This window comes from Dromiciops gliroides, chromosome 5 (genome assembly GCF_019393635.1).
Source record: "Dromiciops gliroides isolate mDroGli1 chromosome 5, mDroGli1.pri, whole genome shotgun sequence".
Lineage (NCBI taxonomy): Eukaryota > Metazoa > Chordata > Mammalia > Microbiotheria > Microbiotheriidae > Dromiciops > Dromiciops gliroides.
Genome location: NC_057865.1, coordinates 245,231,030 through 245,249,599, shown reverse-complemented (window position 1 = coordinate 245,249,599; position 18,570 = coordinate 245,231,030). Strand labels below are relative to the sequence as shown.

General features: G+C 37.1%; 1 protein-coding gene across 2 annotated transcripts in view; it reads right to left on the bottom strand.

Moving 5' to 3' along the window:
* Positions 1-18,570, bottom strand: part of TRHDE (thyrotropin releasing hormone degrading enzyme) — a 516,103-nt gene that overhangs the window by 44,063 nt on the left and 453,470 nt on the right. For both annotated transcript variants that reach the window (XM_043966938.1, XM_043966939.1), the window contains 3 exons: positions 3,399-3,546; positions 1,384-1,481; positions 786-893 (listed from right to left, as the gene is read on the bottom strand). In XM_043966938.1, the coding sequence (XP_043822873.1) occupies positions 786-893; positions 1,384-1,481; positions 3,399-3,546 (354 nt within the window). The remainder of the gene's footprint in view (positions 1-785; positions 894-1,383; positions 1,482-3,398; positions 3,547-18,570) is intronic.

The following is an 18,570-nucleotide window of genomic DNA, read 5'->3' as shown; positions in this document are numbered from 1 at the left end:
TAGGCACCTAACAGATACTAGGCAAATTACTGAACTGTGTGTAAAATTTAAAAAAAAAATGTATAATAAAATAAAGCTTTGCAATGGTGTATAATAGGTACAATTTTTTTTTTAATCCAATGTCTTTCTCGGACCTGAGGTTACTGCTTTACAGGATATACATTAGAAAGGACCTCAGAAGTCATCTAGACCCATAAAGGAAAGGAGGAAAGAAGGAGGGAAGAAGGAAGGAAGGAAGGAAGGAAGGAAGGAAGGAAGGAAGGAAGGAAGGAAGGAAGGAAGGAAGGAAGGAAGGAAGGAAGGAAGGAAGGAAGGAAGGAAGGAAGGAAGGAAGGAAGGAAGGAAGGAAGGAAGGAAGGAAGGGTTTATTAAGCATGTATTATGCACTAAGCATGAATAAGAATATGCTCAAGAATATATTTTTTAAAATGACCATTTGGCTTTCATAGACTTCCAGTCATGAGGAACCCACTATCTTCCTATGGGAGTCTATTCCACTTTCAGATAGTTTAAGTTTTTAGGAAGTTCAACTTTAAGTCAAATTGCAAAAATTTGCAATTTCCTCTTTAATTTTTAATGCTGATTTGTTTAGTAGCTGCAACAATAACATTTAGCTGAAATGAATTCTGGAATGGGTGTTTTGGTCTATTTTATCCATTTGTGAAAGATTCTCTCTCTCTCTCTCTCTCTCTCTCTCTCTCTCTCTCTCTCTCTCTCTCTCTCTCCTCATCAAGAGTCTAAAATAGGGCTACATTTTGTGGAAATATTAGTCCTGTTCAACTCACCGGTTCCTATTGCTGGAAATCCAGTCTGAAATGAGTGTTGAAGCCTGCTGGTGACAGTGTTTGTTACCAAAGCTGCATGCCAGCATTATAACTTCTCGCCGTAATTCTCTGGGTATTACCAAAGTAAAAGAAAAGAATTTAAAAAAAAAATGAAAAGACAGTCCCATCCCTCTGCATCACCATTCTTAGGAAGACAATAAAGTATCCTCACAAACAGTATAACAGAACATAATCAAAACTAGACACTATAATTTTATGGGGCTAAATAAGAACCAATTAAGCAGCACATAGACTAAGTAAATATGTGACACATCTACTGTGTAAACATTATTACGAAAAGCGCATGGGTTCAGATCCCAACATCGCCATTGGAGACAGGAATTAAAACTATAGCATAGAAAGAAAAAATGTCCTTGTTTTCAACTATGAGGTAAGCGAAACTGTACTAACATAGCAGCAATCCTCCCCAGAGAAGGAAATGAGAGATGAGAAATAAAAGTATGATTGTCTCCTGCTGCTAAAGTCACAATAGTATTGGTACTATTTTATTGATACAGTTTTGGGGGTTAGAGGTAGAAAAAAGAAAACAAAAGAGTACTCATGTTGGTAAGATGCCTGAACAAGGGATCCATTAAAATTATTTGTTGGCCATCCAAGCTTGATGTACATCGTTGCAACTTGTTTTAAAATATATTCCTAAATGGAGAGGGGGGAAAAAGGTAGTATCAGTGTTGAGATTTTAGTTTGTCCACTAAAATTGAATGTTTAAAACTAAATGTTTCAAAAAAACCCCAAAAAACCCTAAATGTTTCACATTGGGAAGGTGATTATTTACAAACATCAGTCTAGCCATAGGCATGGTAATATTCTATAAGATGATTATTTCAATTCAAGAAATGCAACATTTATTAAGTGTTTATAATATGCAAGACACTCTACTCCATTGTAATATAAAAAAAGTTGAGATAATGCTGCAAAATAAAGCATAGTCTTGACTTCATAATGAATTTCTGAGAAATGTGTTCTGATGAACATTCTGCCAAAAGGTTGTTTAGCATGCACTGTGTAGGGGCATGCATATGTACACATGTAGCTCCTACATGTAAATTATGAAAAGAGCATAGATACACTTAATGACAAGGACATAGAAAAATGGCTACACAAGTGCACCCAATGACCTAACAGTGCTACTTATCATAACATACAGAGAGCATTCATTAATAGTTCATAATTAATATCTATTCAGTTGCTGGTACATTTAAACACCAGTAGCAGTTTAAGACATGTTCTTCTGTACTTCCCCTAATTTCCGGGAAGGAAGAAGAGTACTGAAATGGTAGCCCAAGCACTTTTTTTTAACTGCTACTGAAAATGAGGTGTCTGACATGATATACCATCTTAAAGGACAAATATATACAGATTGAATAAATCTTACGTTTTCATAAGTTCCATGCACACATGTTTGTGTGTCTGGAAGAAAAGGAGAAATGCAATGTGTCTTCTTCCAGCAGGTGAAAATTATGCCATAACTAAAATGACACATTTCTTTGCATGTGTGTTGTGAAGCCCTAGACAGAAGTTGTAGTGGTAAAACTGTCTACCCCCAATTGTTGCCATTTTTATTTATTAAAACCAAATTGTATCTGCATAAAAAAGGAGTAACTCTAATGACAATCTGGGAATTGAGATACCTCCATTAAAGGCATTTTATGTTACAGTCATCTAGTTTTAAACAATACTAAGACTGTAAGTTAATTAAAAGAATAGTCAGTATGTTATGGGAAAGAGGGTTATTTTATGAGATCCTGCTTGAGCTCTTAAAAATGAACACAGGAAAGAGAACAGTGTATAAAGTTAACACTGCATACAAATACACTTTCACATATGCACCAAAATTAGATGGGTAATGAGAAAATGAAATATCAAATGCTCATTAGCAGTACTCAATACTAATCTAATTTGAAATGGTCATGAAATTTCTCCATTAGTTAATGTCAACAGTAATATTTTGGTTTTCCAATCAGCTTCTAGTCAAGGTAAGATTTTTCAGGTAGTATATTTTGGAATGTTTGTCATGCTTTCCTGTCTATTTGGATTATCTATTGTTTGCTGCACTGTTATCCCCTTGGACCCAATTATGAATGGGCTTTTGCCTCAATGTTGATCTTATCCTTGTTAATTAAGGAAGTGAATTGAATTCACTATGCCCTTTTGGATAAAAATAATGACTCACAATCTTTACTGCAATTGGCGGTATCCTGTTAAGATCTTTAGAATCCCTTTGCCTGGGTTATTTCAGTCCTTGGTGAGCAAAGAGCCCTATAACTAGAGGGGAAAAAAGTTTGGACTAGGAGGATTTGAGTTGTTTGTTTGTGCTTTTTTAAAAATGCTGTAACATTAAAGTTACATACTTTCAGGATGGGACAAATTAGCTTATCTTAAATTTTTCTCTTCACACGATTCAAACCACATATTCACAGGAAAACATGACAAAATTAGCAAGAGTAACAATTAGGGAGAAAGTAAATAACTTCAAATCAGTTGCAAAATAGCATATGATGATAAACCAGCATATCTTTTGAGAATTGAAGATGAAAGAAATATATATTTTACATTGAAGACATTGTAGTTTTCCATTCGGTCCAGTAATTTATCTAGAGGGTAAAGGGCTCGGCTGGCAGCATGCCACGGAAGAAAATCCTTCTCCTCAGAAAGGTATCTGATAATCTCCAGGGGAATATTCTGAGGCAAATAGCCAGCTCTGTGTGGTCCAAAAAAAAAATAATGTTAATTAGATGCAGCAAAGATACATGATGATGCAAAAATGAAGATTTTTATTTATACACATTAAAGGAAGGAAGCATGATAGCACATTATAAGGGCTCTAAAAATAAAATCACTTACATACTAAAGAGGTTTAATACATATGTATATGCATATATGTATGCAAATATGTAATACAGTCCTATGAAAGATACCAATGTCCTTCCATATATATGTGGATTCTGATGATTATAAAATATGTGAGAATACTAAAATTTCAAAATGCATATTTTACAAGAAGGAAAGACCCTAATTCCCTATACTACCTCCAGTCTCTACAAGATCAACAAGCACAGATATTTTCCTTCATGGCAAAGTGTTCAGAGGTCATAAGTAATTGAAAATAATTGATTATTGAAGTGGCATTCGTTAGGCTGCTCAATTTGTCTACTTTACTTTTCAAGTAGCTCTGCATAATGGCATTTAGTTCAGATTGTTTTCCAAAGGGTGGCTAAATTAGAACAGCAAGAGAACGAGTCTCTTAGAGCTATGGCTCCCTCCGTGTTGGTATTTCCAAAGCAGACTGCTATAAAACTGAAGGCCCATATTCAAAGTCTAACCTGCCTCCTCTCACCCTTGTTGAAAGGGGAGAGGGAGAAGCTGAGCCCACTAAAAGGGGCATCACTTTTCACAGTCATCTATGAAAATCTAATTGAGCCTTCAATTGGGTTCAAATTACATGTGTCAAAAGGATAGAATTTTCTTTTTGTTTTTATCTATTCCTTTTCACAAAAGGCAGTCACGTCACCTTGGGGACCATTATCAGGCTCCTTGAAAAGTACTAAAAAGTGGAGCTCTTTAAATTTGGCCAAAGACATGCTATCCATATTTATACAGGGAGGCACAGAGAAGCAACTGGCCGACACAGCCACATCTCTGGCTTCCCCATGAGGCTGTGTACAAATTCCAAGGAAGAGAGATACTAAACCACTATGCATTAAACAATGGTGCATGGCTTAATCCCACAGCTGGAGACAGAGATACTGTTCATTTTCCTAGACATGCTAATGATGTTAAATGTCATGACAATTATGGTGAGACAATAGTTTAAAATTTCCCATTCCCCAAAGGAGGGATAAAATTTGGAACTCAAAACTTTAAATAAAAAATGTTTGTTGTTGTTCTTGTTTTTTAAAGTATTGAAGCTGTTCTAAAAACCTGATTGGCTGAGGGAACTAAAGGCTTAGGTTGCTGACATCATTTCTTGGTTGCTTACATAGACAACAGCCACAACGAACTCTAAGTTCTCCCTGATTTTTGGTTGGTGGATCGTGATGGCTAACTGAGGTGAGGAAACTTCACAGGATTGAATCAAATTGGGTATCCTCAATGCATATTTCTTGACCATCCTCCTGCTGCTGAATGACTTACACATCTCTTTTTTTTTTTTCCATTATCAAACCTAAACTACCAGGGGACTAAGTCAGACCCAGCTTGGAACAACTGAATGAACACATATAGATGAAACAGAGTTCCACCCCCTTCCCCTTTGACTTCTAATGAGGAGTGGGGAATTTCTTTCTACCCTCCCCCTAGTGGTAGGGCTTATTTGAACACATGGAAGCAAGGAAAGATGCTTGGCTAAGCAAGCTTGAGACTGGATTTTCAATCCCTGACTGCCTCTTCTGTTTTTTCTATCCTAAGCACAGGTGACTGAACAACAATTTGGAGGCAGATTTATAGTCTGGCAATTATCTCGTGCATTTGAGAATTTCTAGGTTGTGGATTTATGGTTGTCCAGTGAAAAGTGTTGCCCACAATAACACAAAATCCCAGATAATAAGACACCCACTGCCATTAGAAACTGGCAAGAGTTTGCTAATACTGGAGAGGCTTAACAAAGCTCAAGCCATGGACTGATTTACCAAGAAATTCAAATTTGTAAATAGCACAGAAAGTATATGTCAGGAGTGAAAGTGTTATATTTGTTCCAAAGCCCACTATTTTGTGTTTACTTCTTGGGAAAGTATAATAGGTTTGATAAGTTACTCTTCTATCTTATAAGTATTCATAGATATGTACTTACAAAATCTGTTTTTAAACATTTTGTGTGCATATTAGATGAAATAAATAGCTGTCCTATGTCTGATATCTACTTTACATGTTGAGTACCTGTCTAAAAGGTTAATATCTTTGAGGAATATCTTAGGTATTAGTCATACCTAAGCTTTGTTTAGGAGATTTCCTCCAGAACACTGGAGTGGTCACAATAAGCCATTGGGAAGGGAAAAGCCTGACTCCACTCCAAGATTGAACCCAGTTCATATCGCTACAGAGCTTTTTGTAAAGGTGCAAGTCTCTGCACTGCTGATAGCAATACCATAACTAAATTTCATCCTCTTTGAGGGAAATATTGTAGAACGAAGTAAGGAATTCAGTGAATCAATACCTATTGGATTTTCTGAGAAACAATTGGGGAAGGAATTTCTTGTTTTATATGCATTATGCTTATTGTGGGGAATATCTTATTGTCTTTACTAGACTGTGAGTCCCAGTAGGAGTGGGACTGAGAAAATATTGATGCAAGAGCATTGGATTCAGAACATTAACTATTTCAATATTTGCCAATCTACCAGTTCTATAGCTTTAGGTCTGTCATTTAACTGCTCTAAATTTCATTTATAACTATTTTTAACTAAGTCTCTTGTGTTTACTTCTCATTTATTTGTATCTTTTCTCTTCATGTTTATTATTTATACAATTAAATATTTTTAAATTAAATTAAATAAACATTAGATGCCAAATTATTTGAGAGTAGGAAATGTTTCATGTTTTAGTACTTATTTCCCCAGGGCCTATCACAGTACTTGGCACATAGTAGGCACTTAATAAATGCTTGCTGATTTATTTCCTCATATGTAAAAGGTACACAAAAATAGTTATATTATTTTCTTTGCAGGGTTGCTATAAGAATAAAAGAAATAAGGGGTGCAGAATTCTTTGTAAACCTAGAAGTGTTATTTTTTTTAATCCTTTTCAGTAGGGTATGACTCTTCATGACCCCATTTGGGGTTTTCTTGGCAAAGATATTGGAGTGGTTTGGCATTTTCTTTTCCAGCTCCTCTTATAGATGAGAAAACTGAGGCAAACAGCATTAAGTGACTTTCCCAGGGTCACACAGTTAGTAAGTATTTGAGGCTGGATTTGAACTCAAGCCTTCCTGACTCCAGGCCTTCCTGACTTCAGACCTGACTCCAGTCTATCCACTGTTCCATCTAGTTGGAGCTAGTGTTATAGAAGTTAATTGTTAACACGTCTCACAAACCTCAAAGCAGAGTGTTTTGTATACAGTAATCTAAATATACTGCTGTTGAGTAAATGAGTCAAGGAATTATATAAATAAATAAAAGATCCATCTTGATGCATAAGCAATTTCAAGTTGATGTGTTTGGTTTTTTTTTTTAAATCTTGCTCGTTAAAGTAAGAACATATATGGTAACAAAGTTTAATTCAGTTCAATAACTACTTATAAAAATCTACTCTCTAGTATTAATTATTTTGTATTTATTTGTACTTCATGGGAATCATAGATTTAGAGCATTAAGCAACCTTAAGAGGCCATCTAATCATTTTATAGATGAGGAAACTAAGGTCCCAAGAGCTTGATTGGCTTGCTCCAAATCACACAGCTAGTAAATAAGGGAGGTGGAATTTGAACATGGATCCTGTGACTTCTAATCCAGCACACCTTCCATTGTACCATGTTGGGTCATGAGAGGAATTGTAGGTAGCTTATCTGGGATTTATTCTTTTTATATTTATTCTGGATGTACTTATATTTGTATTAATTGTCACCCCCATTAGAATGCAATCAAATTGCAAATAGTTTTTTTTTTTGTATTTATAACTTTAGTAAAATCAATGGCACAGAGTAACCACTTAATAAATCTTTGTTGTTTGATTATTGTGCAAGTATTGAAAAGCACAAAAGTATTTTTTCAGTCTGTGGTTATGAAAAAGCAAATATTTGATTTAGCTATAGCATCATTTTCTTAGAATTAAAAGAAAATGTAAGTCTGGGTAAGTCTGGCTAAGTCATACTGTATTCTATAACTAGAAATACTGAGTATAACCAAGAAAGGAATTAAAATGTCAAGCCTACCCAGCAGCAATAGCTGAAAAGTGGATAGGAATCTAATTTAGGCCTGATCTAGGAGAAAACTTTCCTAACCATTAGAAGTATCCAAAAGTCTTGGTTTATCTTGGGAGATAGTGGGTACTTACTCACTGGCAGGCTTTAAGCAAAGGGTAAATGGCCACTTGTTGGGAGTATGGTACTAGGGTTTTTTGGTGGGTGTAGGTTAATCTAGATGGTCCCTTCTGACCCTAAGCTTCTAGAGTTCTAAAGGTCTTCACATTTGCAGAATTCATAAGAGAACTCTGTATTTTTGCCATTTTTCTGTATTTATGCCAGTCTATGTATGAGAAGTATATTTGGAAGTGAGTCATGTAATTGGACTAAATCAACTAAAATTTAATAAGCAATTTTGTCCCCTGCTGAGCAGCATTTAAAATAGTATATTTAAATCTTTCTTTCATGGATTTGTCGACAATTCACCAGAAGGAAGTAGCATTTTAGATGAGAAATAATGCTACATGCACATACTTCTATTTTTCATGATTTAGGATTTTGAAACTCTTCAATAGCTGCGAATTATTTTCAGATCCCCAATTTTTTGCTCTTTAGTTGTATAAAGAAGAAGCATGGGACATTTATTAGCAGTGTGACTCTGAGCAACCCCCTTAACCTCTATTGCTACAGGCAAGTCCTGAGGATTTATCTACTAAGTGAGAGACCAGTTTGCCATCTGGATCCTGCACAGGTCCGTTGTCTATATCTGTAAGTAAATAACTATAGATCATCAAGTTAGATATATAGGCTTGACTCCTCTTGACATATGCCCCACAATAAAACATGTAATATCAAGGGACCTTAACAATCATTTCATTGAGCCCTTCAGTTTACATATAAAGAAAATGAGAAATGCCGTAAATACCCATGGAGACCTCCATGCAAATAAATCACCCTTTATACATCTTTAAATTTTCATTTAGAAAATACTGAAAATCTATTTGATGACTTTAGGCCAAGCCAGGTTCTGAAAATTAGATCTTTTCCCATCAGCTACCTCTATGGTTGAGCAAGGCAATTTAGAACTTTCAAGATTCTGATGACCTTATTTGTACAGGAATATGGTGCTTATTCACTATGAAAAGCAGTATAACCATAAATAACATTAAAGTGTTGAAGTTGGAAGACATTAAAGTGTTGAAGTTGGCCTTAAAATGAGAGGATAAGAATGCTTGTCCTGGCTCAGATATTAATTACCCTCTGTGGCGCAGACCCCCTTTGGGTCTGAATTCCTTCATTTTAAAATGAAGGCAATGTGGTTGGCTGGAAAGAGCACTGGCTCTGGGGCCAGAGGACCTAGGTTTAAATCATGTATCTGAAATAGAATATACCAGTTTTAGTTTCCTCACCCGCAAAATGAAGAGTTGGACTCATTAGCCTTATGGTTCCCTTCTAGCTTGATATCTAGGTTTTTATGAAGGGGTAGGAATAGATAGTCCCTATATTTCCTTCTGCCTCTATCATGTTATTCTAACATATATAGACATCAAGTCAAGACGATAAGCATTTATTAAGTGCCTACTATATGCCAAACCCTACACTAAGGGTTCAACATACAAAGAAAGGCAAAAACAATCCCTGCTTTCAAGAAACCCACAATCTAACAGGGGAGAAAACATGAAGTTAAAGATAATCTTAGAAGTGGGAATCTAGGTGGCACAATGCATAGAGTGGTGAGCCTGAAGTCAGGAAGACCTGGGTTGAAATGTGGTCTCCAACACTTACTAGCTATGTGATGACCCTGGGCAAGTCACTTAACCCTGTTTGCCTCCATTTACTTATCTGTAAAATGAGGCAGAGAAGGAAATAGCAAACCATCCCAGTGTCTTTGCCAAGAAAACCCCAGATCAGGTCAGACATATCTGAAAACAACTGAACACTATTACCACCACAACAAACCTTAGAGGAAAAGCATAAAGTAAATGCAAAGAATGATCCCATTTTGGGAAAAAAAAATCTAATTTTAAAAAATTCTTTGATTGTAAATTTTTGAAGGGTAGAGTCAAAGTCTGAATAGTTTTTTTATAGCATATCACATAGTAGAACAAAAAGGAAAGATAAGCCAGAAATGTGTGGGAGAGGAGCTAAGTAAGGCTTAGCACAAGGTAATAAGAAGTTTGGAGGGATAGAAGTCTTTACAAAGGAAAACAGATTCTCCCCACCACCACAACCACCCTCCTAAAATACTTCCTCTGATATGTTTGTAATACAAATAAAGTGAATAATGCATAATTCAAAGCACTTGATTTCACACTCACACTATTTCAACCAGCTTGTTGTCAAGATATGTAACTGTATTTAATTAGGAAAGTGGCTAATCAGCTTCATTACCAAGTTAAATATTTTAGAGATAATGTTAGTGAACAAGCTAAGTAGTTTAGAGTTGTGCGTGTATAATTGGCCCTTAATGATATTTGTGATTGCTACTACTGATATTTTGGTCAATATAAGGAGGAGGATATGGGCAGAAGTAAGCAGAATAATGTATAAAATATAAATCTGTTTCATAAGTAGCACATTTAAAGTCTCAGTCTTGAAAAGCAGTTTCCCTCAATCTTGGAGCAAAATGTTAGCTGTTGCTCAGTCATTTCAATCATGTCTGACTCTGACCCTATTTAGGGCTTTCTTAACAAAGATACTGGAATAGTTGACTATTTCCTTCTACAATTCATTTTATAGATGATGGAACAGAAGCAAACAAGGTTAAGTGACTTGCCCAGAGTCACACAGCTAGTAAGTGTTCGAGTCTGGATTTGAACTCAGAAAGATGAGTGTTTCCTGACTTAAGACCTCCCATTCCTAATGTCTTCAAGTATGTGAAGGAATACCATATAGAAAAAGGATTTAACTTGTTCTCTTTGGCTGCAAAAGGAAAAATAATAGATGGAAGATAGAAAAAACATAGATTTAGGTTTAATGTGTAGTAATTAAAGCTACCCAAAAGTAGAGTGCTCATGTTTACAAGGTTGCAATTTCTTCCGTACAAGTATTTTTCTAGCAGAGGCTAGATCAATTCAATCCTGTTGGAGGTAGGATTCTGGATCAGAAAAAGGTTAGACTAGATGACCTCTAAAATCCTTCTCAACATTGAGATTCTGTAATTCTGAGGTATTTTTCTTCTAACTCTCTTATTCTTAAGTACCTCATCCAAGGTAAATAGGATTCTTTGATGCTATGCTTAGAAAGAAAACTGGCCTTCAAGTTAAAAGCCCCTCTTCAATTCGAAATCTAGTACTTTTATTATTTCAGGCAAGTCTCTGAGCCTCAATTTCCACACTTTAAAAATGGGATAAGACCTGAACTAACTCACAGTTATTGCAAGGGAAATATTTTGTAAACCTAGATAGATATAATTGATTATTATTATTTTAATTCATCTGATTTAGACACATGCCATTTTCTAAATAATTCCATCATACAACTTGCCTTCCCAGAAGCTTTTGTAAATGGAAGTAAACAAAATGAAAGATAATAACAAATTTGAACTTTCAATTACAAGATATAATTTTTAAAATGTCCTATTCTGAAAAAAATATTAACTGGGAGGTCTTTTGACTAAATGTTGCTTTTTAGAAAAAAGGGTGGGGGGTAAGGAGAGAGAGGGAAACAGGGAGACAGAGAGACTGAGACAGAGAGAAAAGATAGGTTTTATAGGAACACTTGGGTCCATGTCCTATCTCTATCCATACCAGCTATGTAACCATGGGCAATTCATTTAACCACTCTGTGCCTTAGACAACTAAGTCTCGTAAGTTAGAAATAAGTTTGATATTTCTAAAGGCAAAATTTCTAGAATGAAAGTTCCCCACAGCAATCAAATTAATGACCCAGGGACAGCTAGGAGGCATAGTGGATAAAGCACCAGCCCTGGATTCAGGAGAACCTGAGTTCAAATCTGGCCTCAGACACTTGACACTTACTAGCTACATGACCCAGGGTAAATCACAACCCTCATTGTACCACCAAAAACAAATGACCCAGAACAAAATGCTTCTGTGACTATGTCTTCCATTTCATATTATTTTTGAACATGTGAATAGAAGAACTACTTTGATTCTAGAGCTAAAATCTGAGTCAAAGAAATGGGGTGAAATGTAGATGAATCAACGACTTTCCTCATGCCACTGAAGAGACAAACTCATCTAGTACTCAGCTAGTCAACCAAAAAGGGGCAGAAGAAAGGAACATGGAAGAGCTGTCTCATGTTGTTCACCTCTGTTCTTCTGGCCTCAAAAGAATAAAAGTGACAGTCAGACTTTATTAAAATAACTGATACCAACAAACTTAGTAACCACTCTAGGAAGAATGGAGTGTAGCATGTTTTTGTGAAAGTGCACTACAGTTGCTATTACATTGAATAGAATTATAAATTTATTACAGAAGCATTAGAAATATTGGTCAGTCAACAACATTAAACAAGCATATGGCTCTACTTAAAATAAACTTTACATATGGACTTCTGGCTTGAATGCCCTGGAGTAAAGTGAGAATGACAAAAATGTGCCCTCAAGAGACTTACAATGGGAAGTCTTCAAATATGGACCAAGTGAGTGCCCATTTATCTGTATTAAGAGAAAATCTAGTTAAGGTCAGAGGATCTTATCACCTCTTGGTGATAGACTGGTCCTCAAGGATGACTATTTTTGTACCCAGCAACCCTTACTGATTATCTATAAGGCATGCAGGGGAATGATATTTGCATCAATAGAGATAAGTAAGCAAATTAAATGAATCAAAACACAAAAGGAAGCAGAAAAGTTTTATGACACTGGCATTCAATTACCTGACTTTAGGGTCACATGAAAAATAAAAAAAAAATTGATTTTGAAGAGAACTCAGTAGAACATGTGGTATTTTGAGCACAGACACTGTCTTATTTTTGTAGTATTTGTATTATTTGTTTCCCTAGTGTCTAGCAGAGTGTCAGGATCATAACACAAATGCTCAATTATTGATTGAAACAAGTTTGATCAAGAGGCTTTTGTAATTGTCTTAGTTGTTAGCCCCCCTTCCTCCCCTCCTCCAAAAGTTTTTATTTTTATTTTATGTATAGTTTGTATGTGGAAAGGTCGGGTAGTTTAATGGATAGAAACATAAAGTGGTCATTTGGGGAATTCTGGGGCAAAAAGAAGAATTAAGGTTGTGGAGGATATATGACCTGTGATCAAATAGAAAAGGGTTATGAAGAGAATCTAAAGGGAAGATAGCTTCCTGGAAGAGCTATGCTAAGAAGAGCTATAGGGGGCAGCTAGGTGGTACAGTGGATAGAGCACTGACCCTGGATTCAGGAGGACCTGAGTTCAAATTTGGCCTCAGACTCTTGACACTTACTAGCTGTGCGACCCTGGGCAAGTCGCTTAACCCCAATTGCCTCACCAAAAAGAAAGAAAAAGAAAAAAAAAAAAAGGACAAGCTATAGTTCTTGGTGGGGGAGGGGAGGAAGCAAAGATACTCCAGTCCTACCAAACTACATGAAATGAGTCCATAGCAAATATAATCTCTGGATTCCCTTTTCTTAAAAAAGGCAGGGCACAGCCTGGAGCACAGATTGGAGGATAGCCAAGTTCTTCCCCTTCATTACCTCTCTCAATTCATAATAAAGGTATTGGATTAGGTATAACTTTAGGACTGGCTTTATGCATATTGTAATTCAAGAAACAGTCTTATTATTCCCCTGCTACCAACTGCCTAGAATTCCTTTAACTAAGAAAAGTCTTTCATTCCACAATTAGCTATAAAAATCTTAACCAACAAATACCTGATCGAGACAACAGAAAGGCCAAAACTCATTTTCACCAAGGTGCTAATCATTCGATAATTATGAATTACTTATGTCAAAGTATTTTCTGTATGGTTAAAGGAGGTGGAATCAGAAAATGGGTAGAGATTAGCAGCTTGAATGGTGATGTTAGGTAGGGGGAAATGTTCTTTCTCCCAGAGGGTTGTAAAGGATAGTCATTAAGCCTCTGCTTGCCTTGGTTTCTTCACATAAATGGAGATAATAATTGTACCATCCTCCTGCTATGGGGGAAAACAATACAGTCCCTATCCTTTGTTTTCTTTTTTCTACCTCTAACTCCATAAACTATAGTAATAAAACAGTACCAATAGTATTGGGACTTTAGCAGAATGAGATATATGTAAAATGGGGATAATAATTGCACCTACCTCCAAGGATTATTGTGAAGATTAAATAAAATAATATTTATAAATTGCTTTGTAAACCTTGTAGAGCTATATAAATGCTAGTTATGGTGATATGTGGTTGTGATGGTGGTGATAATGGTGATAATATTCAGTAGCTCTCTCTCTAGGTAATGTAGGACTTCTCAACTCTGCTTGGGGCCATGTGCTCTCCTTTAGAGACAATATGGTGCTGGGGTTATTTCAACTTGTGTTAAATGTGTCTATGCTCTGTCTTGAACTGGAGATGCTCTTGAACTAGGCATGCATCCTCTCCTCTCTTTTTCTGGGACTCTTTATTCTGTACATACATTCAAGGTCCTTTCCCATCCTGGCTGTCCTTTTCTGATCCTCACCATTTTATCAATTTCCACCAGTAGAAATTCAATCCCTTGGGTTGAAGTATTATATGCTTAAGATTCTCTTGGAGACTTCTGGGGTGGAACTGAGATGGTGGAAGAAAGGCAGTGAGCTCTCAAACTCATGACACAATCGCTCCAAAAAACATCCAAATAATTCCATAAGACAATACCTGGAGGAGCAAAACCCATAGAGAATGTGCTGAAATCATCTTCTAACTAAGAATGGCTTGGAAGGTCAGAAGGAGGGAGCTGCTGTGATACAGGAGTCGAGCCCAACCCCACAGTCACCCTGACACAGATCCAGTCCCAGGAAGGCCTCACAAGAGAAAGAGACTCCCCAGAGCCTCTGAATCAGGTGAAGTGCCAGTGTCATCTGGAACTAAGCTCACAGTCTGATGAGAGGGATGAGCCCTTGGCAGGGGGAGACTATAAGGGTCTGTGCTGGTTCTGAGGCAGAACTTGGGTTTTTCACTCCTGCTGGGAACCAGGAGGTAGGCTTGAGTAACAGTGGCCCAGGTGGGGGATGGAAACAGGCTCATTGGAGCTGACAACCACAACACACAAAGCTGGTTGATTAGCAAGTTGGTCTGAGGTCATCTACTGACTAGGGAAAAGGCCAAGCAAGTGAAGAACCTCCTCCTCCTTAAATCATACCACCTGAAACTTTTGAAGCTTGGGATACTGAAGCCTGGAAACAGTGCCTCATTTTAAGGAGATAAAAGTCAAATAAGAGAAAGGCAAGATAAGCAGACAGAGAAAGGTGAGGACCATAGAAAGTTTCTTTAGTGACAAGGAAGATCGAGGTGCACCCTCAGAGGAAGATGTCAATGTCAGGGCCCCTATAGCTAAAGCTTCCAAGAAAAAATATGAATTGGTCTCAGGCCATAGAGGTGCTCAAAAAGGACTTTGAAGATAAATTTAGCGAGGTAGAGGAAAAATGGAAAGATAAATGAGGGTGATGCAGGAAAAACATAAGAAATAATTCAACAGCTTGAAAAATCAAATTGACCAAATGGAAAAGGTGGTACAAAAGCTCTCTAATGAAAATAATTGCCTAAGAATTAGGATTGAACAAATGGAAGCTAGTGACTTTATGAGAAACCAAGACACAATAAAGCAAATCCAAATGAATAAAAAAAAAAATAGAGGGCAATGGGAAATATCTTCTTGGAAAAACTGCTGACCTAGAAAATAGACCCAGGAGAGATAATTTGAAAATTATTGGTCTACCTGAAAACCATGATCAAGGAAAGAGCTTAGACATCATCTTCCAAGAAATTGTCAGGGAATATTGCCCTGATATTCTAGAAGCAGAAGGTAAAATAGAAATTGAAATCACCTCCTGAAAGAGATTTCAAAAGGAAAACTCCTAGGAATATTATAGCCAAATTCCAGAGCTCTCAGGTCAAGGAGTAAATATTGCAAGCTACCAAAAAGAAAGAATTCAAGTACTGTGGAGCCCCAGTCAGGATAGCACAAGATCTAGCAGCTTCTACATTAGAGGCCCGGAGGGCATGGAATATCATATTCCAGAGGGCAAAGGAATTGGGGTTACTACCAAGAATCACTTATCCAGCAAAACTGATCATAATCTTTCAGAGGAAAAATGGGACTTCAATGAAAAAGAGGACTTTCAGGTATTCATGATGAAAAGACCTGAACTGAATGGCAAATTTGACTTTCAAATACAAGACTCTAGAGAACCATAAACAATTAGGGTTGGGGGACATACCTGGGGTTGTGCAGTAGGTGATTGTCTTGTGTCTGAGGCTAGGCTTTGGCTGTGATCCCCCTGGGTTCAGGGTAGATGCTTTGTCCACTGTGTTACCTAGCTGCCCCATGATAACATTTTTAGGGTTAAATTGAGGGGTGAGGGAAATGTACTGGGGGAGGGGGAAGGTCAGAGGTGAAATTCTACATGAACAAAACAGGAAAGGGCTTATGGAGTGGGGGAAGAGATGGGGGAGGAGCAGGGCAGTAAGTGAATTTTAGAAAACACTCAAAGACCTTAAACTCATCAGAGTTGCCTCAAGTGGGATTAACACGTACACCCAATTGGGTGGAGTAATCTATTTAATCTGGGAAGTAAATGAATTTTACATTGATCAGAATTGGCTCAAAGACCTCAATCTCATAAGAATTGGCTCAAGGAGGGAATAACATACACACTCAATTGAGTGTAGAAATCCATCCAACCCTTCAGGAAAATAGGAGAGGAAGAGGATAAAGAAAGAGGGGCAAAAGAAAGAAGGGTAGATTGGGGGAGGGGAAAGACAGAAGCAAATCCCTTTTGAAGAAGTATAGGAGGAAAGAAGATGGATAATAGAGTAAATATCATGTGGAAGGGAATAGGATGAAGGGAAACAGTTAACAATAGTAATCATAAAAAAAGAGAAAAGGGGGAAAATAGTACAAAAATATTTATAGCAACTCTTTGTGGTGGCTAAGAATTGGGAATCAAGGGAATGTCCATCAGTTGAGGAAAGACTAAAGAAGCTGTGGTATATGATTGTAGTGGAATGGTACTGTGCTTTAGGAAATGACAAACAGGATGATCCCAGAAAAACCTGGAAAGACTCATATGAACTGATGCATGGTGAAGTGAGCAGAACTGGGAGGACATTGTGCATAGTGAAAGCAGTATTGTTCTATGATTAATTGTGAATGACTTAACTACTCTCAGCAATACAATGATCCAAGACAATCCCAAGGGACTGATAAAGCATACTATCCACACTCATAGAAAGAACTGATAAAAAGATCACTTGTGGATTGTACATATATAACCTATATCAGATTGGTTGCTGTCTTGTGGAGGGGGGAAGAAAGAGAAGGAGGGAGAAAAATCTGGAACTCTAAATCTTACGAAAATAAAATAATTGTTTGTTGCCCAACCCCTCCCCCCAAAAGTGTCTGTGCGCATACACTCAGTTTAGAAAGTATCCTCCTGGGGGCAGCTAGGTGGTGCAGTGGATAAAGCACTATCCCTGGATTCAGAAGGACCTGAGTTCAAATCCAGCCTCAGACACTTGAAATTTACTAGCTGTGTGACCCTGTGCAAGTCACTTAACCCCCATTGCCCAACAACAAAAAAAAGAAACTATACTACTGTTGATTTGTATGCCATACCAATTCTGATATATTTGATTTCTGAATATTTTTAAAGATGTGACTACCTTTATTATTAAGGAACTGCAGTTTCAGAGGATGTGCTATTTGGGTCATCAAGGTCTATATGAGGCACTGATATTTTACTAGACCACTTCTAAAATTCCCAAGAATACCCAGGCTGTGGCATGGAAACACTGGAAATCTTAAAGGAGGACAACAAAAAAGCCAAAAGGAATCCATTTTTAAAGGATAACATCTTATTTGTTGAGCTCTGAATATGCCAATGCATAGGTGAAATGCCCCCTGACCTACCACATCTGAAGTTGGAAGAAGGGTTTGTGAGGCAGGTGGGTGGCAGAATGTATAGGAAATGCTAGATTTGGATTCCTTAAAGACTATCTGGATGGTCCTGAGCAAGCCACTTAAACTCTTCGCTTCAGTTTCCTTACCTGTAAAACTGGAAGAATAATTCCACCTACCTCACAGGGTTGTTTAAAGAACATATGAGGAAATGTATCTAATGTATTTTGTCAGGCAAACTGTATAAATGTTGGCCATCGTCAATCAATCATCATTACCATCATCATCAAAGTGTCAAAGCAGTGTTAAAGGAATTTTCACTGGAACTCAGCATAGGTGGAACCAAGCAATAGCCCAATTAATCCTGTCCCAGAGAATGCTTAAGGCTAGCATATTAAGTGTTTTCTTCAATGCTGCTTTAATAGTCAGGCATGGGAGTTGGAGAGGTGTAGAACTGATGCTAAAGTATTTCTAACTCAATTTAATAAAGTATATATATATAAACTAAGTATATGGGATCCTTCCCCAGAACCACAGTCAAGTGGTTGGGAAAATACTTAACAGGAGGGGCAATAGGCAAGTCTATAAAGGTACCAACACAGAAATCACTGATTGATGGTTGGAAAGCTTACAAAATCTTATTCTGCTGAATGACTTACTATATGAAGGTCCACCATCGACTGCATGGAGACTAGCTCTAAGTAGAGCAATGCACCATAGCATGAAGCTCCTGGATTAATCAAGGATCAAAGAATCTCAGATTTAGAGGGGATGACAGTGGCCAACTAGTCTGACTGAAACCTCTCCCTATGATGCTCCAGACAAGTAGTCATCTGGCCCCTGCTCAAAGGTTCCAATTAATATGAATCAACCA